At 42.3% G+C, this 27216-nt stretch overlaps 1 protein-coding gene across 5 annotated transcripts in view; it reads left to right on the plus strand.

Moving 5' to 3' along the window:
- The first annotated feature begins 4785 nt into the window (after positions 1-4785).
- Cdk8 (cyclin dependent kinase 8) overlaps positions 4786-27216 on the plus strand; it is a 70235-nt gene continuing 47804 nt past the window's right edge. For all 5 annotated transcript variants that reach the window (XM_059248926.1, XM_059248927.1, XM_059248929.1 and 2 more), the window contains exon 1: positions 4786-4944. In XM_059248926.1, coding sequence (XP_059104909.1) covers positions 4817-4944 — 128 coding nt within the window. In that variant the 5' untranslated portion in view covers positions 4786-4816. The remainder of the gene's footprint in view (positions 4945-27216) is intronic.

The following is a 27216-nucleotide window of genomic DNA, read 5'->3' on the forward strand; positions in this document are numbered from 1 at the left end:
TAAAATAGACATTTGCTTGCCATATATAATAGTGGTTTTTCGACACAGGGTTTCTCTGTGTAGCTTTGCGCCTTTCCTGGAACTCACTCTGTAGTCCAGGCTGGCCTCGAACTCACAGAGATCCACCTGCCTCTGCCTCCCAGGTGCTGGGATTAAAGGCGTGCGCCATCACTGCCCCGCTTGCTTGCTATATTTTTGTAATTTATGAGCCTGTCTTTTAAAAAAAAAATTTACTTAATCGTGTGTGTGTGTGTGTGTGTGTGTGTGTGTGTGCCTGAGTGTATGTATGTGTGCCACTATGTGTGTGCAGTGCACACAGCAGCCAGAAAAGTGTGTCAGCTCCCCTGGAACTGGAATTACAGAGGGTTATGCGTCACCATGTGGGTGTTGGGAATCAAATCTGGGTCCTGTAGAAGAGCAGCCAGTGCTCTTAACCACAGAGCCATTTTTCTACCCCAAGCACCTGTGTTTCCTGGTGAATATTTAAGGTGTGCTATAGTAAAATTAGCTGGGATTTTAAAAATTAAACAAGTCATTTTTTTTTTTTTTCAGTTTTTCGAGACAGGGTTTCTCTGTGTAGCTTTGCGCCTGTCCTGGATCTTGCTCTGTAGACCAGACTGGCCTCAAACTCACAAAGATCCGCCTGGCTCTGCCTCCCAAGTGCTGGGATTAAAGGCATGCGCCACCACTGCCCGGCAAACAAGTTCTATTTTGCTGATAAAAAGTGAATGGACACTGCTAGGCACATGCTTTTAATCCAGCACTCGGGAGACAGACAGACAAATCTCTGAGTTCGAGACCAGCCTGCTTTACAGACTTAGTTGCAGGACAGCCAGTGTTAAACAGAGAAACCCTGTCTTAAAAAAAAAAAAAAAAAAAGTGGGGGGGCTGGAGAGATGGCTCAGAGGTTAAGAACACTGGCTGTTCTTCCAGAGGTCCTGAGTTCAATTCCCAGCAACCACATGGTGGCTCACAACCATCTGTAATGAGATCTGGCTCCCTCTTCTGGCCTGCAGGGATGCATGCAGGCAGAACACTGTATACATAATAAATAAATAAATCTTTAAAAAAAAAAAAGTGAGTAGACAATATTACAATGTGACTCCTATTGAACTTTTCCCTTTTCTACTATAAAATAAGATTTGACTATGTAAATAAAATTAAAAAAATTAAAAAGTATTAATTATGCTTACAAAATCTGTGGAATCGTGATTTCTCAGAAGTCTGATTTCATAATATTTTTGTACATGCAACAGCCTCTCCCAACTCCCATACAATTTTGTTAGGTGGGAATTTGAATTACTATTATATTATTGTCCAATTTCATCTGTAATGTGATTTTTCCACTTAACTTCCCCAAACTAAAGTTTGCTCCAATACCAAGTTAACTAGGCAAATCAAACTGTTACCCACAAATAAAAGAGTAACTTAGATTATAAGACCAATCTTTCCTAAAGTAGAACTAACCTTTTTCTCTCTACACTTATTTATTTATTGGGTTTTTTTGAGACAAGTTTCCTCCATGTAGTGCTGGCTGTCGTGGAACTTGCTCTGTAGACCAGGCTGGCTTCAAACTGGCACAGATCTGCTTGCCTCTGTCTCCTGAGTGCTGGGATCAAAGGTGTGAGCCACCACTGTCTGGAAAACTAACCACTCTTTATGAGGTTATATTTATAAAATAAAATTGACTTTTAAAAATCCACTAAGATTAAATTTTTTTAAATTAAAAATTTTAAAATTTTCTAAACATCCAATGAGATATTTCATAGAGTGAAAATCACTCAGACACAAAGGAAATATGTGGTCCATCTAGTTTAAAATTATGGGTTTAAACGGGGCGGTAGTGGTGCACACCTTTAATCCCAGCACTTGGAGGCAGAGTCAGGCAGATCTCCAAAGCGAGTTCCAGGAAAGGAGCAAAGCTACACAGAGAAACCCTGTCTCAAAAAACAAAACAAAACAAAACAAAACAAAACAAAAAACAAAAAAAAAAATTATGGGTGTTGGTTGGTTAGTTTAAAAAAAAAAAAGACTAATTTCCTCTGTCTCTCTGTTGCATTTACTTCTTTGGGGCATACTGCATTCTCTTTTATTGTTTTGTTTTGTTGTTTTCTTTTTTTTGAGACAGGGTTGCTCTGAGTACCCTAGTTGTCCTGGAACTCACTCTATAGACCAGCTGGCTTCGAACTCACAGAGATGCACCTGCCTCTGCCTCTCCAGTGCTGGGATTAAAGGTGTGCACCACCACTGCCCAGCTCATACTGCATTCTTGACTATTGTTTTAAAAATATCTTATTTTCGTTTTTTTAAATGAGTGTATTGCCTGCATGTATGTAAGTGCTCCGTGTTTGCCAGTTCCATAAAGGGATGCTGGAACCCTAGAACTGGAGTACAAGCAGTTGTGATACACCATTTGGGAGCTGGGAACTAAAGCTCGGTCCTCTGTAAGAGCAGTAAGCGCCCCTAACCACTGAGCAATCTCTCCAGTCCCATTCTGGGTTATTTCAATTGTAGGTATAATATCCCTATTACATTTCACGTTATGTCAGATGCGGGGAGGGGAAAATCAAACTTGGATCATTATAACTAATGTGACTTGAATTTATCCAGGTGGTTGTTGTTATTGTTGTTGTTTCCTTAATGTCTTTGCTTCTAGTTCTTTCTCCTGAACCCTGCCTTTCTTGCCTACTCATCCTCATCCTTATCAGATTCTAGAGACAAACCTTCCTCACAGTGTGGGACATGACACATTAGGACTCCACATACCAAAGGTGTGATGCTTGGCCAACAGCGGGGCGGGGCGGGGCGGGGGGAGGGGGCTGTGAAGTGAAGCCCCCTCCCCCAAAAAAACTGCATCTCGAAATATTTTACAGGTGACATTGATTAAAACTTCCACAACTGGGGAGAGCTGGAATGTCACAGATTGGAAGACAAATGATCTCGGGCTATTTTTAGCCACCTAAAAGGCTCATCTCTGTAACCCAACATCTTCATATTAGTTAAATCTTTCAGGGATACATAAACAGACGATTAACTCCCACCAACCCAAAAGCTAAGAATTGGCCATTAGAGGACATGTAAGGCCCATAGCAGGCACGTTCTTGCTTTTCTATCACCAACCTACTTGATGTTTCCACTAATGTGTAAGTGGTCTGTGTATGCACACATGCGTGCAAGTGTAAGCATATGTGTGTATGCCTGTGTCTGGAGGTCAGAGGTCGATATCTGTCATGGAACCTTGAGCACACCATTTCAGTAAGACCAGCTGGCCATTCTGCTACAGAGAGCCTGCCTTTTCTGCCTCCCTAGTATTAGTATTACCGGCACACAGAAACATGGATGACTTAAAAAGCGGGGCTTTGGCTTCTTGATGACAGGCTAACCTGTGAAGTCGATACAAATCCTTTCCTCCCCGAGCTGTGTGTGGACATGGTGTTTATCACAAACTACAACACGTGGCAAGCGTTTTATCCATCCAGCCATCAGCCCAGCCCCCTTCACCAAGTTTGTTCTCTTGGTATAAAAATATCATTAAACTGTTACCAAGTTGGAATTGGTGGTAACTTAAACCTATGTCTCTAAGCATGGCCACTCATATTTGTCTCTAGGAAAAACTCACTCTCTTTGAGGTGATAACTGTTTTTGTGTCAAGAGATTTAAATGAAAATTAGAGTTCAATCTTCACTTAAGTGAAAACAGCTTTACCTGACTGGAAGTATAATGGTGCGCTTGCCTAGCACGTAAGCCCCGAGAACGTCATGAAATAGACAGTCAGATGAAGGAAGACAAGCTATAAATACAATTACGTAGTTTATTGTAGTATTTAGAGACAGGTAGAGGCTATACTAGGAAAAACCTGGAGGCTTGGGGGTGGGGGGGGTGGCAGCAATAATCCCACTTAAATCCTGGAATTCAGAAGTGACGCCAATGCAAAATAACCCCCTCACTAACGAGTGTCTTTTGCTAAGCTTATATGGGCTAATTCAGATTGCAGAGATAATAGCTTTGGGAAAAAATAATCTCCATGAAGCCGAAACTCGTTGCGCGATGGACTACCAATCCCATCATGCCACGCTCTGAACTCGCGACGTCGTGGAAGAGGCGGCTACACCGCCACCCGTGCATTCTGAGCCTTGCACTTTCTGGCCGCTCCGCCGACCGGGTTGGTCCACGTGGTGAGTCTGTCAGCAGCTCGGCACCGCGGCTTGAGCGGGGCCCTGTCGTTCGCCGGCGTCAGAAGGGGTGGCTGCCCCCTCCGGAGCCGCTGGCAGGAGGGGCGGAGTCAGCGCGAGGCTTCGCGACGTTTTTACGACAGCCGCTGCCGTGTTCCGCGCCCGCCCGCCCGCCCTCCTCCTCTGTCGGAGGAGAGCTACCGGCTGTTGTGTGGCGTCGCTGGTCTGTCGGGGCTGATGGCAGCCTGAGTGTGCCCGAGCGCGTGTGGGAGAAGGTGAGGCGCGGACGCGCGTGGGTGAGGAGCAGAGCCAGCCGTGGCCGCCCCGCTCCCACAGCAGCACGCGCGGCCCACCGCGCGCGAGCCGGCGCCCCGGGAGCGCGGGGACAAGGGCGGACGCTGCTCCCCGCCCCCAGCGCGTCCCTCGGCTGTCGCGCGCCCGCGGGGACCGCCCGGCGCTCCCCTGGATGTCCCCGGCGCCCGCGCGGGGCCTCCTGCCGTCGCCGCGTGAGGCGGGCTGGTGCTGCGGCCGGCGGGTGTAGCTCGGGGGCTGCGGCTGCCGCGCGGCCGGGTCTCCACCGCGGCCCTCGACCCCCCCCCCACCCCCACCACCACCCCAGCACCCCGGCCTCGGAGGCTGTGACAATGGACTATGACTTTAAAGTGAAGCTGAGCAGCGAACGGGAGCGGGTCGAGGACCTGTTTGAATACGAGGGCTGCAAAGTTGGTCGAGGCACTTACGGGCACGTCTACAAGGCGAAGAGGAAAGATGGGTGAGTGTGGGTGTCGCTGCGGGAGTCCTCGAAGCTGAGAGAGGCAGGTGGCCGGCCCGGGTGCCGTGGTCCCCACTGCCTCTGCCTCTGCCTCTGTCCCGACCAGCCTGCTGTGGGGAGGAAGTGGTGTCCCAGGAATCCAAACCCACAAGGAACCCTGCGTGCAAGCGGGAGAAGGACCGTCTGTCTCGTGGACAGTGTACCCTCTTTTTACGGATTTCAGTACAGTACAGTTTTTTTAAATCGTTATAAAATGTCAGTTTAAATATATATGTTTTCCTTTGGTCGATTTATTACGGTAACCTTTTGGTGACTAACTCACCCGTCTCTGGAGTGACATCCATCAGTCTGGAAGAGAGGCTAGGATCTTTTTCCCTTATCAATTGTGAGCAGTTGATGACCAAATTTGGATTTGATTGGGGGAAAGAAGGCAGCGAGTGAATGTGGGTCTGGAGAGTTCCATGTAACGTAAATGTAGCAGTTACTATTCAGGTGTCATTAGCTGCGAGTTTTTAGATAGAACAATGGGGATTTGGTGCAGAGTGGATAGTGTGGGGAAAAAAGCAAGTGACAGATAGGGACTGTGTTGTGCAAGCTCTTTAACCAGAATTTATCACCTGTCAGTGAAGTCTTTTTGCTTCAAAATTCTCCCCTAGAAACAGGAATTAAACCTATGACTGTCAATACTGTCAGTTTTGCTTCTTAACAGTAAATTCAAGCTCGCGCTCTCTCTCTCTCTCTCTCTCTCTCTCTCTCTCTCTCTCTCTCTCTCTCTCTCTCTCTCTGGTTTTTCGAGAAAGGGTTTCTCTGTGTGGTTTTGGCGACTGTCCTGGATCTCGCTCTGTAGACCATGCTGACCTTGAACTCACAGAGATCCACCTGCCTCTGCCTCCTGAGTGCTGGAATTAAAGGCGTGCGCCACCGCCGCCGGGTTTAAGCGCTCATTTTTCCTTTGTCAGTAGATGACTGCATTGTAATATTAACAAAAGGGAAAGTCATTCTTAGCTGGAGAGGAAAATTTTTTTAATTTCCCGTTTTCCTCTTGTACAAATAGGTATTGTTGCCTTTGACACTAGGAAATTATTGGAAAGATTGTCATAGCTTATTATATAATTTTTTGGATATATTAGAAACAGCTTTTCTTGAGCATCCCTTGTTTGATTAGTTGCTATTTCGCGATTTAGAAAACGAGTTTTTTTCATATTCTCAGGAGTGCATATTCAGAACTGCATTAGCACTACAAAGTGAAACTGTTAAAGCTGCTGTGAGTTCTTTTCAAGGGAGCTTATTTATAAATACTTTAGTAATCTAGATAATGGAAAAGGAAGTGTCTGTTTATTAAACACTTCTCTTTATTAAACTTTCCTATAATGTGTTCAGTGCTTTTGTGCAGTGATGAAACCATGCAGCTGTGGGCAGAATGTAGGGTGGAAAACTTGGTGTTCTGGGTGCCCTGTGCCTTTAAATGTCCTTTTTAGCAGAATGGATAAAGCAGTGAATGATGTCCAGAGCCCTTGTTGGTTCTTGTCTAACTAGATTTGTTTTGCCAATATTTTATTAGTGAATTATAAAGGAATCATCTGAATTTGCTGCATATTTTTCAAAGGATTAAAGCATCTTTCATCCCTCGGTATCACATAGTTTGGGACATGGTCATAAAATCTCCACTCCCAAGACATTTGGTATTACATTTGACCAATCCATCCTGTTTTTAAGAATGCTAGTGATTTTTATATTTTATCCCTGTGAAGGAACCAATTCTGTTTTCATAAATTGCCAAATTATGCTAATAAAATATCCAAATGTGTTTGATTGTGGGTTTTTTAAGTATATAATGTATATAGAGGGAGGTACTTTAAATACTTTTTACATCTTGATGGTAGGTTTTCATCTAGGCTGTTAAGAATAATTTCAGAAGAAGTTGCATATCTTAAAAATAGCTGGTGTTAGTGTGTATTTCTTAATTATTTATGGCAATTACAAATGAATATTTGCATTTGGGGGAATTTTTTTTAAAGCTGTAATCTTTTGGGTTGGTTTTCCAGCAACCTTTAATGATTCTGCTTATTGTGATGAACTTTTGTATTTTTTGTAGTGAATCAAATGTCAAGAGAGTTTTAGAATTAGAACAGTTTTTGTTTTCCACAGGGAATATTTTTCAGTTTGGCTTGTTCATAAGGTCAGACTAGTAAAGTGCTATATTCTATTTATGAGATTCTTTGATCTTATGTCCGTGAAGCATAAGTTTATGTATTTTTAGATTTGGTATAATAAAACTTGTGACTATTTTAATCTTTTTTTTTGTATTTTTTTTTTTTTTTATGTATGAGTGCTCTGTCTGCTTGCACACCTGCCCTCCAGAAGAGGGCACCAGATCTCATTGTAGATGGTTGTGAGCCACCATGTGGTTGCTAGGAACTGAACTCAGGACCTCTGGAAGAACAGCCAGTGCTCTTAACCCCTGAGCCATCTCACCAGCCCTATTTTAATCTTTTATAATAAGATGACCAAGTCATTTGCTTTTGGTATTGATTTACTTTCAAATTAGTGATATATTCTGCCACTGAGATGTCATAGTCCTCAAAGAACTTGGACAGGCAATAACACTTTGAAGAGAATCTAGAGCCCTCCAATAAAATTAAATAATGGAGATACCTTTGCTTGGACATATTTGGCTGTTAAAATGAATACATAAAAAACATTTTTTTCAGCTATCCAGTAAACAGAATATGAGCAATTAGTAAAATAATTTAGACTGGAGGAATTAGCTTGTTAAATTATTAAAATTTAGGAAATGAGGAATGCAAGGTATGGGGAAGGAAGTACTTTATTTCAAGCATGACTATATACAAAGATAAAGGGCTTTTTATAATCACGCTAATTTCAGATTTTAATAGAGTTAAAATATATGTGAGAAGTGCATCTTGAATTAATTCATTCCTTTTTTTTTAAATTTAATTTAATTTTTTTTATTTTCTGGAGCTGAGGAGCAAACCCAGGGCCTTGCGCTTGCTAGGCAAGCGCTCTACCACTGAGCTAAATCCCCAACCCCGAATTAATTCATTCTTAAATGTGCCATAAATGAGATAGTGTCCTTCATTCCTTTACACCAAAAGAAGTACTCCTTAGGGGCAGAGGTTGTGCGAGGGTGGGAAGGCAGGGACAAGTGGGGGGTCATTTTCTAAGTTGATTGTATTTCCTTTTGTAGAATCGAGACAACCAAATATAAGTTTGGAAAAAAATGGGAATTTTTCAAGACACAAAATTCGCTTTTAAGATTTTATATTTTCATTATAGTCATTGGATATTTATAGAATTAAAAAATTTAATTTCTCCAGAAGTGGTGCTGCTTGCCTGTAATCCCAGCTTTTAGAAAGCTATGGCAGGAAAATTGAGTTTTAGGCTAGTCCAGGCTACAGAGCAACACCCTGAAGTAGGGTGGGTGTGCGTGTGCGTGTGCGTGTGCGTGTGCGTGTGCGTGTGCGTGTGCGTGTGCGTGTGCGTGTGCGTGTGTGTAAATTAGAAAAATCAACTTGGAGCAAGTTTTCTGGGGGGAAAAAAAGTAAGTTTTGTTTTATTTTTATTTTTGTTTTTGGGGGGACAAGAGTCTCACTATATAGCTTTGTCTGTAGACCACAGCCAGGCTAACCTTGAACTCAGAGATCTACTTGGCTCTGCTTTTTGTGCTGGGACTTGAGACACCATGGGACTTGGTCTCACAAAAGTGTTCTTAATCTGTTATAGTTATGTTCAGTAGGCCAAAGAATATAGGGGAGGGAGGGAGAGACAGGAAACTTTGGGCCATGTTTGTGGAAAATTCAGAAATTAGTTGATAGAGATAATGATAACAGCTAAATTTTGAATAATTAAGCCCTAGGTCCTGGCTGAAGCACTCCACATTTATCTATTTAATTTCATAAGATCAATCAATTCTATTATGCTCAGTTCAAATATGAAGAAACTGAAAGGTAAGCAGATTTGTCCTGTGAGTAGCTATGTCAGTTAGGACCTGAGAATGTCCTTGCAGTATGTGTACTCTGGAGCCCATATCCCCCCCCCCCTCCCGCCCCCCAGGATTTCTCTGTGTAACAGCTCTGGCTGTTGTGGAACTTGCTTTGTAGACTAGGCTGGCTTGCACCTCACAGAGATCTGCCTGCCTCTGCCTTCTGAGTGCTGGAATTAGAGTGTGCTACCACACACCTGGCTACAATGGAGCCCATGCCCTTAACCACTTTGCTTCATATAACTAATAAGACTCCAGACAGCATCCCTGTCTGCCACTGACACCTCAAATACCATTGGATCTACTGGTTTGTATGACCCAAGATGACCTGGAACTCACTCTGTAGTTCAGGTTGGTCTTGAACTTAAGCAATCCTTCTACTTTAGCCTGTTGTGCTTTTTACTTTTATTTTGTGTGTATGAATGTGCACCACATACATGATTGCTTGAAGCTGTGGATGATTGTGAGCCATAATGTGGGTGCTGAGAATCAAACCCAGGTCCTCTGCATGACCAACAAGTACCCTTAACCACTAAGCTTTCTCTCCATCCTACTCACGTTTAACATTGGTTCTCATCAATTCATTAAAAAAAAAAAAAAAAAAAAGTCAATTCCCAAAGATGAAACAGCTATTCACCATTGGTTTTGCCACCTTGGCCTTGGATTAGTTCCTGCTCCCATGGTGGTCTTTTGTTGGGAACCAGCACAAGGGACTCTTGATTCAATGTTTATTGTAGTTTTGATTCTTTGGATGTGTATTAATGAGTGTTCTTGACAACCTTTTAAAAATGTGATGGGAGCCAGGTGGTGGTGGTGCACGCAGGGGCAGGCAGACCTCTGTGACTTTGAGGCTAACCTGGTCTACAGAGTGAGTTCCAGGACAGGCTCCAAAGCTACACAGAGAAACCCTGGGGAGGGGGGTGTGGATTGGAAGAGACAAGCATAATATTTATGGTGCATGTCTTACCTATGTGGCATTGAGTAGTGCATTTTTAGCTCTTGTTTAAGTCATTTTCAGGTTTGATGCTTAGAATCCATGTTCTTTTATTTTCTGTTTGTTTGCTTCTTAGTTGTAGGGTTGGCAAATTAATTCATTTGGAACTTGGTCATGTGAGCTATTACTTTGAATCTTCCAAGATTTGAAAAACTCATTCATTGAGCTATCTATTGGGCCTTCTGTATGCCACTGTCTGAAGCATTGGGAAGGCAAAGGTGGATGAAACATTGCACAATTTGAGGAAGTATCAACAGACTTGTCAAAAATTATAGCAATTTTAATAAGCACTATAATAATGTTCTTATTGTAATACAGGGAAGGAAGCTCTGAATTTCTTTGGGATTTTATGGAAAAACTTTGAGATGGCAGTATTTGATTGACTCTTGGAAGATGAGAAGAGCTCGTCAGGTCATTCTGAGAGGAATAGGAAAAGTATGCTTTTTTAATGATTTATTTATTTTTACTCTATGTTCATTGATATTTTGCCAATATGTATGTCTGTGTGAGGGTGTCAAATACCCTAGAGCTAGAGTTACAGACAGTTGTGAGCTGCCATGTGGGTGCTGGAAATTGAACCTGGGTCCTCTGGAAGAGCAGACAGTGCTTTTAACCACTGAGCCATCTCTCCAGCCCCAAAAAGCATGTTGTTTTTTTTATTGTTCCCTGCAAAGCCCTGTTGGTATAGGCTTTTCTATGTCATGCTTTTCTGCCTTATTTTCTTTCCTAGTTTCTTTTGTGCCTTGCTGTGTGTAGTAGTTTAAGCCCCACTGCCTGTGGTAAGGTCTCTGTTATTTTGTCAGTGGGGCTATATTTATCTACATGTACCAAACAGCTTATTTGTGTGTTTGTAGCAGCTTTCCATCAGAGCACTGGTGACCATGCAGTTAAGGTAGCCTCTCAGTTGCAGGGGTCTGATTTAGGATTTCTCTGCATATGGAGCTGCCACATAGAACTAACTCAGCTTTGCCTATAGCTCTGGCTAGCGGACTATTCCGCTTTGGCTTGACCTCACAGGGAGCTGGAGCTAGCATTCTGTGGAAGCCTGTAGTGACTACAGATTGAGATGGGTGAGATTCTTTCTCTAGTCAAAGGTTTGGAACTAGTGGAATTTCTCTGGTTGGCACTCTGATGTGTGGATATACAAGAGGTAGGGTTGGGATTTCTCCTATACTGGATTTCAGCTAGGAAAAAAGAAATAGTAAAGAAAAATAAACTGTTACAGACGATTCAATAATTATTTTTAGTTGTGAATTCTGATTTATAAACATTTGAAATGTGACATATTTGTTAGTGGGAATGATATATGCCAAATTGATGACATTTTACTCCCTGTGGTTGGTGATACCTTTTCTTTGCAGTGCCTTTTTATTATTAAATCCAGTTCTAGTTGCTTTACTTTTTTCCTGTCCTTAGCTCCTGCTAGAAATGAAATACACTATTGATCTTATACTAGCTGAGATAGATGTTGGCCATCTCCTCATTACTTAGAAGTTACTACAATACTCTTTGTCACCCCAAGAAGTGTCTGATATGTCTAATTGATAGGATTCACTTATTGTTGTAATTTATTTTTAGTTTTTTATATTATGTGTATGTGTGTAGGTGAGTATGTAAACATGAGTATTGGTGCTCTCAGAGATCAGAAGAGAGCATTTGGAGTTACAGGTGGTTGTGAGCCACCATATGGTGCTGGGAATGAACCTGAGTCTTCTGCAGGAGCCATACTCGGCTCTTAGCTGCTGAACCTTCTCATCTCTCAAGCCCTGATCACCTGCTATTTTGACCTTACTACTTGAAGACTTTTTGGTGTCAATGATTTTTCAGTATTCTTCAAAACGGCAGTCAGAAGTCCCAAACTGGGCCAGAGAGATGGTTGAGCAGATAAGAATGCTTGCTGTGCACGCCTGATGACCTAAGTTCCATCTCCAGAACCCTTAGACCCATAGTGGGAAATATGTCAGAAATAACTGACTCCTTGAAGTCCTTTCACCTCCACATGAGGCATGAATACACACACACACACACACACACACACACACACACCAAATGAGCCCCTGCTGTCATAAGATGCCATGATGTAATCTATAAAATTCAACCTTCTCACTGTATTCACAGGCTGTGTAGCCATTAACACTGTACACTGTCCCATTCCAGAACATTTTATCCATAAAGAAGCTAAGTGCCTGTTACCAGTTATTCCACATCTTCTCTTACAGCTCCTATTTCCCTTTCTTGGGGTTAAGTTATATTGCATTGTGTGAATATACCACATTCATCAGTTGGACATTTGAATTGCTTCCACTTGGGCTGTTATGGATGATGCTATTATAAACTTTCATGTATGGGTTACTGTGGGTGTGTTTTCAGTTCTCTTAGGTATAAACCTGGGATTAGAATTTCTGAGTCATCCAAAGCAGCTGAGCACTGGTTTTAAGTATCTATAGTAACTTGTTTAGGACCAGTGTCTGTGTTTTTGTATGCAAGGCTGTATTAGGTTGGCTTAGTCTAGAGCAGTGCTCGCACCATGGTCTGTCACAGTGATTCTGAAATATTAAATCCATACAAGTGCTTCTGTCAGTTCAGACCATCTGATGTCTCAGGCTGGAACTCCCCCCCCCCCACACACACACCCATTGGCTGAAATGGCTCTAAAGTGTAGCCTCAGAAATTCAATTTTGTCTTAATAAGGAAGTCCAACGTCTCTTCACTCATTACCCACAAAATATAGTTTGTTCTGCGTTGGTTTATTATGTAACTATGTCAGTGTACCTGTAGTTAATGTTTGTATATCCTTTGGGTTTTTCCGGTGAGTATGTATGGGAGAGAGGGTATAGATTTCTTCTAGGGCAGCAGTTGCTCTCAGCTGCTGGCACATTGCCAAATGGTGACAGGTGCGTGTGTGTACACCTGAAATTCATACTTGCAAATCGCTAAATGTTGCTGCAATTAAGAACTTGAGGCATATTATAGGAGAGTAGAAATTTGGTGCCTTCTAAAAATAGCATGAGAAGCAAAGGTTGCTGGGCTGGCTGGATCAATACCCTGAACAGAGCTGGAAGAAACAAAGGCAGAGGCAGACTGGAATCCAAGTGGGTTGTTCAGGTTCTTTGAAAACAGAGCCATTGAGAACGTTAGTGCTTTTAAAATGACTTTACAAATGAGTCTGCTTAAATGAGGATTGAACCCATGCTTCTGGAATTAAAGGAGATATAACTGATCTCAGAATCCACATTGGCATGGAATTTGTGGTTTACTTTCCTTATGTGAATGATTATTTAGGTTAACTACTACTCAGTTACCTATTTCTCTAAAATCCATAACATCATTATAGCCCTGGAATTAACCACTCCTATAAAGAGGAACTCTGTGGGGCCTCCACCCCATGTTGCATATACCTGAATTTATAGGCTTTCTAGAGCACTAAAGGAGTTTAATAGATAACTTGTCAGTGCTGTGGTTTCTATTAAAGAAGTTATATTTGAGGAAGATAGGGAGTAGTTAGTAGTGAAGCATTTTTATGATTTGAAGGCTTCTGTTCTAAAGAAAGTCAGTGACTCATGGAGGTTTCAGGCAGGTCACAGGATGGATACACTTGCTAATGCTTGTTATCACTGTGGTGGCTTCACCTAGTGCTTTAACAGATGACTCTACCTGAATTCTACCTGATTCCAAGGAAGATGTCAAACACAGAGCCAGGTACACTTTGCTCACTGACAGTTGTTTTAAGTGTAAAATTACATCAGTTGATTATTTGGCATTTCATTTTGGTTTCTCTTTGGCTATAGTTTTCTGTAAATTGGTTCCTATTATGTATTTGGTAGGTGCTCAAAGGCATTCAATCATTCGCTGGGTTCTATTTGTGTGTCAGATGTTGGTGATTCATTGCTGAACAGCTGGTGACTTAACTCTTTAGGAAATTTAGAGACTTTTGAGGAGTTCAGGCAATTACATTAGGGTAAAACTGCAAAAGAGTAAACTTACAGGTTGCCATAATAGTACCCAGTCTACTCTTAGGGGCTCAGGGTGACATTTCAGGTGTGACTAGGAAGGTAGGAAGTTATGCTGGAGTGTGGGCAGTGGCCAGTGGAGAGTACACAGGTGGTATCAATTGTGGGCAGTGACTGTTTGGGACTAGGGATTGGAAAGTGACAGAGCAGCTAGACAGGTGGCATCGGTTGTGGCCCCAGAAGTATTTCTTTCCCTCATTCCCTCCTTTCTTCTTCAGGTTTCTCTCTTTCTAGCTAACCCTCTCCTCTCTTGTTTTCTCTTTGCTTCTTTTGGGGCTAGAGGGTTAGAGACAGTGTTTCTCTGTGTACCAGCCCTGGCCGTCCTAGAACTCATTATGTATGACGAGGCTGTCCTCAAACTCCCAGAGGTCTGCCTGCCTCTGCCTCCTGAGTGCTGGGATTAAAAGCGTGCGTCACCACCAGCCACAGGGCCCAGGCTGGCCTTATTCCCTTAGTTCTCCAGAGTCTCCCAGTCATCCAGCCTCAATGTCCCACGTGCTGGCATTATGGGAGTGTGCTGCAATACCTCACTCAGAAGTTCTTCACATGAGAGGAGTTACAGTCTGGTTGAAAGGGAGCACAGTAATATGTACTAGTCAAGTTGTTACATGATTTTTTTTTTTTTTTTTGAGGTAATTTTGAGATCTTGTGAGTTAAGAAGGAGAAGTTAAGCTCCCACCTTTGGAGCCACCAAGTAGCCTGTGCGGAAATGTGAAGGAAAAGCTTGGTAAGGTGAAACAATGGATAGATAGACTCCCAATGCCAATCCTACAGAGGAGTGAGAGGTGGGAAGATAGGCATTAAAAAAAAGTTGGAGAGGCTGGAGAGATGGCAGCTCTTCCAGAGAACCCTATTTCAATTCCCAGCACCCACATGGCAACTCACAGCTGTCTGTAACTCCAGTTCCCCCACATAGGTATATGACAGGCCAAATATCAATGCACATAAAATAAAAATAAATCAATTGGGGGTTTTGTTTGTTTGTTTGTTTTTGTTGTTGTTGTTTGGAGACCTAAGTGTGTTTTTGAAAATTATGTTCTGCCAGAGAGCTAGCATAGAACCAAACATGATCAGCAAAAAAAAAAAGAAAGTCAATGAAATGATTTTTCTAATGATCCCCTGCTATATTCGTAGACCAGAGCCTACCAGAATTATCAGAGAGGCTTCATCCAACAACTGATGGGAGCAAATACAGAAACCCACAGCTAAACATTAGGCGGAGCTCAAGGAATCTTGCCAAAGAGGAGGAGGAAGGATTGTAGGAACCAGAGGGTGTCAAGGGCACCATAAGAAATTGGCCCACAGAATCAGCTAACTTGGATTCATAGGGCCTCACAGAGACTGAACCGACAATCAGGGACCCTGTATGGGTGTGAGCTAGGTCTTCTGCATATATGTCATGGTTGTGTAGCTTGGTGTTCTTGTAGAACTCCTAACAGTGGGAGCCAGGGCTGTCTCTGGCTCCTTTGCCTGCTTTTGGGATCCTTTTCCTCCTACTGGGTTGCCTCATCCAGCCTCAATATGAGGAGATGTGCCTAAACTTATTATAACTTGATGTTATAACTGGGAGGCCTGCCCTTTTCTGAAGGGAAATGGAGGAGGAGTTGGATCTGGAGGAGAGGTGGACGGGGGAGGGAGGCTAGGACGAGAGAAGGGGGGAACTATGGTTGGGATGCAATATATGAGAGACGAATAATTTAAAAAGAAAATTGTGTTTTGGACTTTGTACTTCTCAGGCAGTGGGGACCATTTGTGGGCTTTTAAGCAGAGAGTGATAACCAGTTTAAAGAGATGGTTTAGTAACCCAATCAAAATGACTGTAGGGAACTGCTTAGGAAACTGTAATAATCCAGATGTGGGGTGATGGTGGCGTGGGTAGGGAGTAAAGAAAAGAACCAGTTACACTAATTGATTTATTAGATATGGTAGAAAAATTGAGGTGAATCAAGGGTAAGGCTGTGAGTATGGATAGCCAAAATAGGAAGAGGATTAAGCTTGTGGGGAAAGGTGATGAGTGGAGTTTTAATGTGTTGAATTTTAGGTGTCTGTCAAACATCCGGGAAGAACAGATGCACTCAGTGCCCCAAAGAGGAATCTGGACATAGACTTTGGAATTAATGAATACTTAAGGCAGTACCCTTACATGACAGTGGAGTTGCTTAAAGAGTAGAGCAAGAAAAGTACCCAGTATGAATCCTTGAGAAGACAATGGCTATGAAGTTTAAATAATAACTTTTATCTTAGGTTTTGTCCAGGATGTTTTGATGCTTTCATGGTGTTGTCCTCTGGATATGACTTGCTTGAAATCAGGACCGCTCTGATGACACAGGGCTCTGGAGATCCTCCTGGAAGGGGAGAAGGACTCTGAAGGCCCTGGAGCCTCTCCCCTCCCTGGGGGTAGACTCTTGAGCAGTACAGCTACAGGTAAATTGCTTTATGTGCCTGTAAGTAACCCCACTTAAACCAATTAGTTTACGAAACTAGACTTGGGTAGGATAATTTCTGATTTGTTGTTGCCTTCTCTGTCTGGAGTGAACAGAATTAGACTTCTTAGGAGAAGTCGTGCAACACTTCGTGCTTAAAGGAAGCTGGATATAAACCAAGGTCAGTTTGGGACGAACACTGCTTTTCTGCTTTGAGGGATGAAACATGTAATGGGGACTAAGATGTTTGAGAATTGAGCATCTGAGGGGTTATAGAGTGGTGTCCCTTCTCCATGTGGTACACAGTGGTGTCCCTTCTTGCTGCAATAATAGCCCCTGCTGGGAGTGATTCAGACATGCAGATAAAGGTGTGAAATCTAGATGGGTCCTTTGCCTCTGTGTCAGGCCTCTTGACGTCAAACATGGGGATGTCTCAGATGGCTGGTGGAGCAGAGATAATGAAAGTGCTTAGCACATGTGGGATGGGATTCTAAGGAAGTGATGGCACCAGTTGCATTGCTTTGGCTATGGATGATGGTGACAGGGTGTGAAACTGAGGCTCAGCTGTCTGCCGGAAAGAGCTTGCTCCTGAAAGGGGGAATCAGCAGGAACACAGGTTGATCTGGTGGTACATTGGATGAAGTTGAAATAAACCGTGAATAAGAAAGAATTTACACATTAGATATGCTGAAGAGCTCTTCCTGGGGTCCAAAAACTTGGAATACACAGTGTCAGCATTTTGGGGTAGAGGTAAAGGAGGCACAGCTCCCCATTGTCACTCTCAGCAGAACAAGGAGTTTGTGTAGAGCTTTAGGTCCCTTAGCTTAGACCAAACTAGTATTCATGGCTGTGATGCTGAAAATGATTTTAGGATTAGCCAGCATGAAGCAAAGTTGGAGACTGTTTCAAAATAGTTTAGCAGAAGTTTAAGAGGATTGGGAGAAAAAGGTGTTCAGAAGAAAGTCAAAAGTGGATGGGGACTCTTCAAGGGAGAGTTGCAGCTCATTGTTTTTACAGTGCTACATACAGGATTCTAGGGAGGCCTAAAGGCACTGTCTTATTTATTACTGAATGGTTCCTGAGGGATGCCTGGTATAATTGCAGTCAACAACGGAAAAGTCTAGCCTCCAGGGATACAGGGAGGAGGCATATTTTTACTGTTAACAGCAGTGTCTGGGGAAAGGGATGAGACCTTACCCAAGGTCACATGGACTTAGCCTTGGCTCACTGTTGTTTTAACATAAAATATCTGTATATGAAAGAAATCTCAAATTGTGCAGGAATACTTGGCTTCCCTGATGGCAAGAGCCATTAATCAGACTCTGGGATGACAGGGTCCTTTCCTCTCATGTCCCTATTAATTTCTCGGTGTTTCTTTCTTGCCTCAGTGGGAATATTTAACAGTGAAGAGAAAGAAAATGAGGTAAAAATGGTGGTGAGGAAGTGAGCATGACAGAGGCTGTATGTGTGCCCAGTACCCTGGACCCAGTAAGAAGACTTCACCTGAGAATTAAGAAGGAAGCTAACCAAGCAGGAACCTTGATACATGTAAAGGGGCTTTGGGGGCTTTGGTGAGGCCCCTGGTGGGTCATGATTTTACAAAGAAGGAAAGGTTCTGAGAGGATCTGTGTGACTTAGCTTTGCATGTGAATTGAGTTAGTAAAATGCTAAAAATGTCAAGCAGAGAGGAGAAAAAGAAAGATAAAAGGACCTGCTTGGGTCACTCAAAGCAGATATGGAAAGATTTGTGAGTAGCTGGAATAGAATGATTGTAACAGAAAGTCCAATGCTGTGCTTCTGGGCTTCAGGAAGATTTTAAAGCCTGTACAACAGTTCACCAAAAGGATGAAAGAGATAATATGATTCCTACTCTGTCTGCTTCTGAGGAGGAAGATCTGCTGGGTCAGGAACTGTCCTACCCACTCACCCAATGGAGTAGCCAAGGTTTGTGCAGGTGTGCACTGTTCAGTCAGGGGAGTTATTGGTCCCCTACTAATGTACAGATCATTTAGGGGTGGGTGGATACAGGAGTAGGTGCACCTTGGTTTCAGGTGGTCCCAGGAGCATTATGTATACTATAGATGGATATGGAGCTAGAACAGTATTCAGGTGAAAATGATTGCGCTTGTCTCAAGGATGGACAGGGTGGAGTTTGCTGTGTACATTTCCTGCCTGGAAGTAGTATATTAGGAGTGGAAATTGTTCCCCCAGATCAGCAGCCAGGTGTGGTCATGGAGAGGTGTTAGGGTGTTTGGTATTATGCCAGTTTGTGGCTTACCAGACCCAGGGAACCGACTTTATTGGCAGGTAAAGCAGAAGAGAGCATGGTCCCATTTCCTCTTTGGTTCTGGGCCAGGCCATGTAGCATGAGCCAGCCTTATGAGCCCATCCAGTATGGAGAGAGATAACAGTGGCCAGAGGTCAGAGTGCCAAGAATAAGTGACTGTCGGTGTGGCATAACGGCCCAATATGTAGCCCTAAATAGGATAAGGTAATATCACCTCTCCAAGGCCCAGGGGACATTGTGTAGGAGGACAGAAAAAACAAAACAAAACAAAACAAAAAACCAAACAAAAAAAAAACAAGAACTGAAGGAAGAGATACTAATATAGAACTATGTCTTCCAGGCATGAGATCTGCCATTGCAGTACATTAGTAGGGGACCAATAACTCCCCTGACTGAACAGTGCACACCTGCATAAGACCTTTCCTTCATGGAAGGGGTCAGGTTACTCATGAGACTCTCCCCTCCTTGAGGAGCTGGAAATTACTTAGAATTGCTGTGGGAGCCACTACAGTGGTACATGCCTTTAATCCCACCATTTCAGTACGCAGAGGCTAGCATAGTCTACATAGTGAGTTGAGGATGACCATGGCTATGTAGAGAAACCCTGTCTCAAAAAAGCAAACTAACCAAAACAAAACAGAACAATGCTGTGGGGAGGTACTTGTGTTGGTGGTGTAATTGCATGTAAGTTACCCATGCTCCTGTGAGTAACCCCAGTTAAACTTGTTGGTTTGCTTCGTTGGGACTTGGGTGGAATTATTCCTTTTATCTGTTGTTGTCCTTTCTATATTACCTTTGGTGAATAAAAACTTTACAGGAAAAGTCATGCAATACATGGTTAGCTCTGAATTCAGAGCCAAGCAATGAAAAGAGTAATTACTTCCAGTTTTGGTTCTGTTACTGAAGCTAAACCTGTAGATTCCTTTTATTTATGTATATTTATTACATATTATTTAAAACCCACCTCACTTTTCAAACAGAATAGCTTTTGTTCTCCCTTCTAATTTATAAGAAGAATAATGTCCAGAAATAAAGAAACTAAATCCCTAATTCTGCTGTTGGACAGTTAATTTTGGTTGCCTTCCAAATTAACACTCACCATCACCTGCCCCACCCCCTCTCCCCGGTGTGTATTAGTAAAATCTATATAGTGCCTTATGTCTTTTCATTAAAATACTTCCTTGGGCTGGTGAGATGGCTTAGGTGGTAGAGAGATTCCTAATTGTCCTCTGACCCCTATGCACATGCTAGGACATGCATGTGCACTCATAACACACAACACAAATTCACACATAATGTAAGAAATAATAAAATGGTAAATCCTTAAAAATTATCCATTTCCATAAGCATATAGTTCTCAATCATTTTTATTATTGCAGAATATTGCTATGTATGCATATAAGTATGTACTTAATTGTTTCTCTGATGATAGACATTTAAGTGGCCCTCAGAATTTAGCTCTTTCAGTTGGCAGTTGATGTCAATTAATACCCATGTAGTTCTTCAGTGTAATGTCATATTGTCTAGGTAGGAATTTAGATCAAAGGCTTTGAACAGTATATTTTTATTATTGAATGCAATTGGATTTTAAAAATTAATTTATTCTTTTAATAAAATATTCAAACAATACAGTAAGATACCCAGGGAAATCTTACCCCTTCCCCTCTTCTACCTTGGGTTTAATTTCACTCTACTGTTGCCTATGGCTCCTTGTGTGTTTGTGTGTAGAAGTATATATATGCAGTGGTAGACTTGAAACTTTAATGTGGTTGATATATTATGCACTCCAATAAACTTATCTGGGGGTCAGAGAACAGAACAGCCACTGTATTAAACATAGAGATTAGGCAGTGGTAGCACACGCCTTTAATCCTAGCCTTCTGGAGACACTGATCCATCCATACTGCTGTGAGTTCAAAGCCACAATGGAAACCGCCAGGCATGGTGACACACACCTTTGATCTCAGGAAGTGATGGCAGGAAGCAGAAAGGTATATAAGGCATGAGAACCAGGAACTAAGTTTGTTAAGCTTTTAGGCTTTCAGCAGCAGTTCAACTGAGATCCATTTGGATGAGGACTCAGAGGCTTCCAGTTTGAGGAAATAGGATCAGCTGAGAAGTTATCAGGGTGAGGTTAGCTGTGGCTTGTTCTGTTTCTCTGATCTTTCAGTGTTCACCCCAATACCTGGCTCCAGTTTTGTTTTTATTAATAAGACCTTCTAACAATTCGTGCTACACTTTAATATTTTCTTCTTTTTAAACAGATTAATGCATACATTTGTTTAATAGTATTGCATGTCTGGGCTTGTCCTCTTGGTAGGCTTAGCTGTCTGTGTGAGTATGTGGAACACATGTTTCATCAGCTCATTCTGTTTCACAGATAAAATATTAATGTACTGGTGTGATCAAAATGCTTTTGGGTTTTCATTATATAGCTACCAGAACTGTACTGAATGTATCTCCTCACCTGTCTCTGCATATAGCACACTTTGATGTAGAGGTGGAATTCCACAGGTGTTCACAACACCCCAGAAGGTGTTGGTGTGGGTGATATTTTGGGCAGGCTGCAGAGATTCCATCCATCAGTGAAGAAACCTCCCTCGGTTGTATCCACAAAGTTAGACTTACTTTACCTTTCGTCAACACTTCCAGAGTCTGGTGACCTTGAACTTCTAGTCCCTACGTATTCTGACCCCTGTCAGAATTACAGGATTATACCACCATGACAAGTTCTACATCACTGGGAATGAAACCAGTATTTAGTGCATGCTGGGCAAGCACTCCAACTTGGCATAGTTTCGGTCACATCAAAACCCCAAGAATAAGCCCCTCAAAAGTGGGTGTGTACAGAATACTGTTTGTGTCGTGACCACATCAGTTGTGAAGTCAGACGTGTTGAGATGGTTCTTGTGGAGATTTTGTACTGGGCTTTGCTTTCCCACACCAGTGTCCATCTGTGTATTTTAGATTACTATTTGGGATAAAGAGCCATGTTGGTATCTAAACTTACTATCATTTCATTATTTTCACATCTTAGTTTGTATTTGCTTTCATCACATCTGATTCTGACGTCATACTGTTGCTACATATACTTCATTTCTGTCATAAATGATGGATACCCAAGTGGTTCACCTCCATCCATTTGTATTCACTGCTGACTCTTAGTTTCCTGACTCTTGGGTCATCTCTCTCTCCTGTTGCTTGGCTTTGGTTCTGCCCTCATTGTATGTGCCCAGTGATGACTTCCCTACTCATTTCCCCCTTTCTCTGCTTTCGACTTGACCTTTCTGAGTCATGTTGCTTGTAGCCTTGACCTTGTTCTTACCTCCTTCCCCAGTCGCATTTAGTGCTGGCCTTTCTTGCCTCCATAGAATGGGAACTCAAGCCCCTTCTGACGCTGGTGTAGTAGCTCAGCTGCTTGATAAGCAGAAAGTTTACTATTTTTAAGGTGCTTCCGATGGTTTTTATAATTAAACTTTTCATTAACGAACAAAAGTGGGTTTTGTTATGACGTTTTGATACACATATAATTATTTAGCCCTACTACCAAGCTCTCTTCATGCCTCTCTCCTTGTTGGTCCCTTACTTCTCAAAGAGGCCCACCTACTTTCATGACATATTTTCCATTCCCCCCTCCCCCGCCCCCGCCCCCAGCCTCTTCCTTTAGATCTCTTCTGTCTCACACATCTCTTTTACTTCCATCTCCCCATCCCTTGTTTACTTTCCACAGAGGAAAAAGCGTGAGCTATTTGAATATATGTCTTTCTGAGTCTGGCTTATTCACTTAGTATAACGATCTCTAGTTTCATCTGTTTTAGTGCAGATACAGTAAGTTCATTTTTCTACAAATGAATGAATTCTGTTGTGGATTTTCTTTACCCATTTAGCTGTTGATAAACACCTAAGCCTCACCTTGATACTGCCCTTTGGATGGGGTTTTCAGTTGTAAATGCTCAGCTTAGTGCTCTTAAGAGCTTGAGGTTTCAGCACTGCCACATCCTAAGCAAGCACAGTGCCAGTGGTGTTTACTTGTGTTACACTGGTGACTACTCACTGAGGTCGGTGTGCTTGCTAGTCTCCCAGTAGAATGTACAACTGCTTGCAGTTCCTTAATTATGGGTGACACCTTTTGGAATGTAATGTAATGCTGGCTACTAGTTTACTTTAAAGTATTTAAAACGTAGTTTTGCTTTTGTCACATTGTACTAAGCAGGAAGCTAAATCTTAGTTATTTTTATGGAGAAAATATCACCTGTAGAAGAAATTCTGCAAAAAAGCTATATATAGATATATTGCTCATGAAGCTTCTCTAGAGCTTTATTGAGATTTAATTCAGTAATACCCTGGAGTATGCAGTTTGATGCCTTTTCATATAGTCATAAAGCTGCAGCTATCACTGTGATCTAATTTTAGAGTGTTTTGCACCCTTCTCTCTTCTCTGCTCCAAAGAGGAAACCCTGGGCTGAGTTACTCCTATTTCCTCCAATCCTAGAGCTAGGTGACCCTCAGTCTACTTTTCTGTTTTTGGAATTGCTTATTCTCGACAACTTCATATCAACAGTACATGGTGTGGTGTCATGGCTGAAGATTTCTTTTTTTTTTTTTTTTTTAAAGATTTATTTATTTATTATGTATACAGCATGTATGACTTCAGTCCAGAAGAGGGCACCAGATCTCATTACAGATGGTTGTGAGCCACCATGTGGTTGCTGGGAATTGAACTCAGGACCTCTGGAAGAGCAGTCACTGCTCTTCACCTCTGAGCCATCTCTCCAGCCCCGGCTGAAGACTTCTTGCCTGTGTAATGCTTATGAGGCCCTCTGTAAGAAGTGTGTGCTACATTTGTTCACTCTTTGACTCATTCATGAATAGTTCAGTTTCTCCTCCTTAGCTTTTCCTGACATCAGTCCCAAATAGGATGCTTACCCATTTTGCTTGTGCAAAACTAATTGCAGATTTTGTATTAAATTTCTTGTTTGATTCTGGAATACATTCCTTTTTGGGGGTTTATTTTTTTGGGGGGTGTTGAGACAGGGTTTCTCTGTGTAGTTTTGGTGCCTGTCCTGGATCTCGCCCTGTAGACCAGGCTGGCCTCGAACTCAACAGAGATCCACCTGCCTCTGCCTTCCGAGTGCTGGGATTAAGGGTGTGTGCTGCCACTGCCTGGCCTGGAAAACATTCTTAATAAATGTGATTATCTTATGTGTCACTTGAATGTACATTTGTCACTTTGTTCTTTTGCTAATGACATTATTCAGTGTTATATTTCTTTTATACTATGGACCTGATATTAGACCAAAAAAAAAAATAATTCAACTGATTCCCCCCCCCCTTTTTTTTTTTCTTTTGAGACAAGGTCTCTTTAGCCTTGACTGACCTGGAACTCGATCTGTAGACCAGGCTTGGTCTCAAACTCACAGAGATCCTCCTGCCTCTGCCTCCTGAGTGCTGGGATTAAAGGTGTGTGCCACTATCACCTGGCTCAATTGATTTTCTTATTTGAGTTTCAAATGGGTCATACATCAGCAGAGACAACTGGCAACATCAGCAACTCATCTGGTCCAGGAACTGCTAAGGAACACACAGTGCAGTGCTGGGTGAAGAAGCTTCACAGGGAAGAGGAGTGCCCTGAAGATGAAGAACACCGTGGCAGCTGTCAGAAGCTGACAATAACCAACTGAGAGCAGCCACTAGAGTCCATACTCTTCCAGCTACCAAAGGAGCCAAAGAACTCGCCTTGTGCCTGCCACTCAACAGTCAGTCGGCATTTGAAGCAAATTGGGAAAGCGGAAAAGCTTGATAAATAGTTGCCTCATGGGCTAAGTGGAGATCAAAACCATTGTCATTTTAAACTGCTGTCCTTTCTTACTCTACACAACAATGAACCTGTTCTCTTGATTGTGATGTATGACAAAAAGTGGATTATATACAACCACTAGTGACTGCTCAGTGATTGGACTGAGAAGAAACTGCAAAGCATGTCCCAGAGCCACATTTACACCAAAAGAGGGTCTGGTTATGGTTTGGTGGTCTGCTGCTGATCTGATCATCCCAGCATTATCATTACATCTGACGAGAATGCTCAGCAGATCAGTGAGATGCACTGAAAACGGCACCATGCAATCTGCATTGTCCACAGAAAGGGTTGAGTCTTTTCCATGATAATGCGCAGGAGGCTGCACCTTCCATAACCAATATTTCAGAAGGTAAAAGAATTGAGCTATGAAGAAAAGCCTCTCTACCATATTCACCTGATTTCTCTCCAACCAACCACTGCTCAACCATCTCAGTAACTGCAGGATAAATGCTTTTGTAGCCAGGAGGATGCAGGAAATACTTCCAATAGTCCTTCAAATCTTGAAGTATGGATTAAAATTTTTTAAATTACATTTTCTTCTGTGTGTTGTGTGTACGAGAGTAACTTGTGTGGTCCTACCCACTCAGTTTTATAATAAAATGTCAGGAACCATCATTATACCTAGAACCATTTGACCTTAATGAGTTATAAATACAGAATAAGCACAAGAAGTTCTGCCAAGCCTGTTGGTAGGAGTTTTGCCTTTGAACACTGATGAGCCCAGACCTGTGATGTATTCTATTTTACATTTATTCCTTTATTTGTTTATATGTCTACTTGTGTTTATCCATGAGGGCAGATTGCCCTTTGCGGGAACAGTCATCTCCTGGGAGCTAGTCTGTCCCCTCGAGCAATGGAGGACTTGTTTGGACCATGTTGTGGAACCAAACTGAGAAAAGATAAAAAGAGACTATGTCTTGGCTAAGCCACTTAATAGTGTATGTCTCTCGCCTTTTGTCCCAGTTTTAAGTTAAGTCCAAAGACTGCCTTTTTATCCTAAAGACGAACTCAGGGTTATTTGATCTGTCTTCCTGCTCCCTCAGCATGGCTGCATCCATTCAATCTCTTCTCTTTGTTTCTCTCCATTACTTGTCTTTTTAATTAGTGTGTTGGGACAGGTGGCCAACCTTAGCCTGTAGAGCTGCTGGAGCTGGGGGCTTTCCCCCTTAAAACTCAGTTCCACTATGATCTAAAAGGAATTTGGGCTACTTTAGCAGTTTTAATTTATATGAGCATTTATAATCCACTTTGGTATCACATACATAATATAAAAAGGTAAGTACATGTGGGTAACACATATACATTGTATTGTATTAGTTGCTTTCCTGTTGCCTTAATAAAATAGATGGTAAAAGCATCTTAAGAGAGGAAGGGGGGAAGGGTTTGTTTAATTTGAGGTTACAGATCATCATGTCAAGGAAGTGTAGAGGAGCAGGAGCTGCTGATAGTGTCTCTTCAGTATCAATAAGAGTTATAAATCGCCGGGCGGTGGTGGCGCACGCCTTTAATCCCAGCACTCAGGAGGCAGAGCCAGGTGGATCTCTGTGAGTTCGAGGCCAGCCTGGTCTACCAAGTGAGTCCCAGGAAAGGCGCAAAGCTACACAGAGAAACCCTGTCTCGAAAAACCAAAAAAAAAAAAAAAAAAAGAGTTATAAATCACCTCTAGATATATACCCATTCTCTTGTCCTCAGCTAAGGTCTGTTTTTGTGTGTCACAAAACGAGCTTCCACGAAGGATCCATAAATCCTGCCTTGATGAAGATGGGAATCACCTTTCTATGACCAACAGAATTTTCCATTTATGAAAACCACTTTGCAGTTGAGTTTGGCTCCCTGGAAAACAAGTTCATTACAAAAGCAGCTGGGTAGCTCACAAAGGAGAATGTATGCACTATGATCTGTGTGTTCTTTGAAATCATCTCCAAGGTTCTGTTGGTGAATTTTATTTTGTGAGGCTTTAAAAAGGTGGAAACTCACCTGAGTATGTTTAAGAACTGGGACCTAGGAGATAAGTCACCACCACAGAATACAAGGGAAAGAGATTAGAACACAGAGACAACTTCTCCTTCTTTTCCTACAGTGCTCTGTATTGTCCCAAAGACTGCTAGCCAGAAGCCATGACCAGCTGTAACTGGGAGCACAGAAGTGTGAACTAAATAAGCCACCATCCCCTGGAACTGTGTGCTAAGCTAGACTTTGATCTTCATCAAGTTCTCCAGGCTCCAATATCTTACTGTGTAACACAGAACCAGAACCCAGTAATACTGGTGATACAGACGTTAGACTAACATGTGCATCCTTGGTAGACAGTATTTGGCCAGGCCTTCTTGACTTGCATGGAGTCCGTAATTGAAGATAAAACTCCTAATATGGTTAGCCTGTACTACCTCTTAATTGGAATGTGACTGAACCTTAGAAAGTCTTGATCTTTAGACTACAGGGGTTCAAGGCCCTTTATATACTTGACAAATAGTAGTCTCAGAATTCTCCCAGTTCTTTCCACTTTTCTTGAATATTGGAGGTGCTTTGCAAAAGGTAGGATCACCTTTCAGGCAGGGAACACAAAATTGGGTAAGCGCTCCTCTTTCCCCCCTTCCCATTTCTGTTTAGACAAGGTCTCACTGCCACATAGGCCAGTCTCAAAACTCTGAATTTTCCTGCCCAACCTCTTTAGTTCAGGCCTTGCATCCCACATCCC

This window comes from Peromyscus eremicus, chromosome 23 (genome assembly GCF_949786415.1).
Source record: "Peromyscus eremicus chromosome 23, PerEre_H2_v1, whole genome shotgun sequence".
Taxonomy (NCBI): Eukaryota; Metazoa; Chordata; class Mammalia; order Rodentia; family Cricetidae; genus Peromyscus; species Peromyscus eremicus.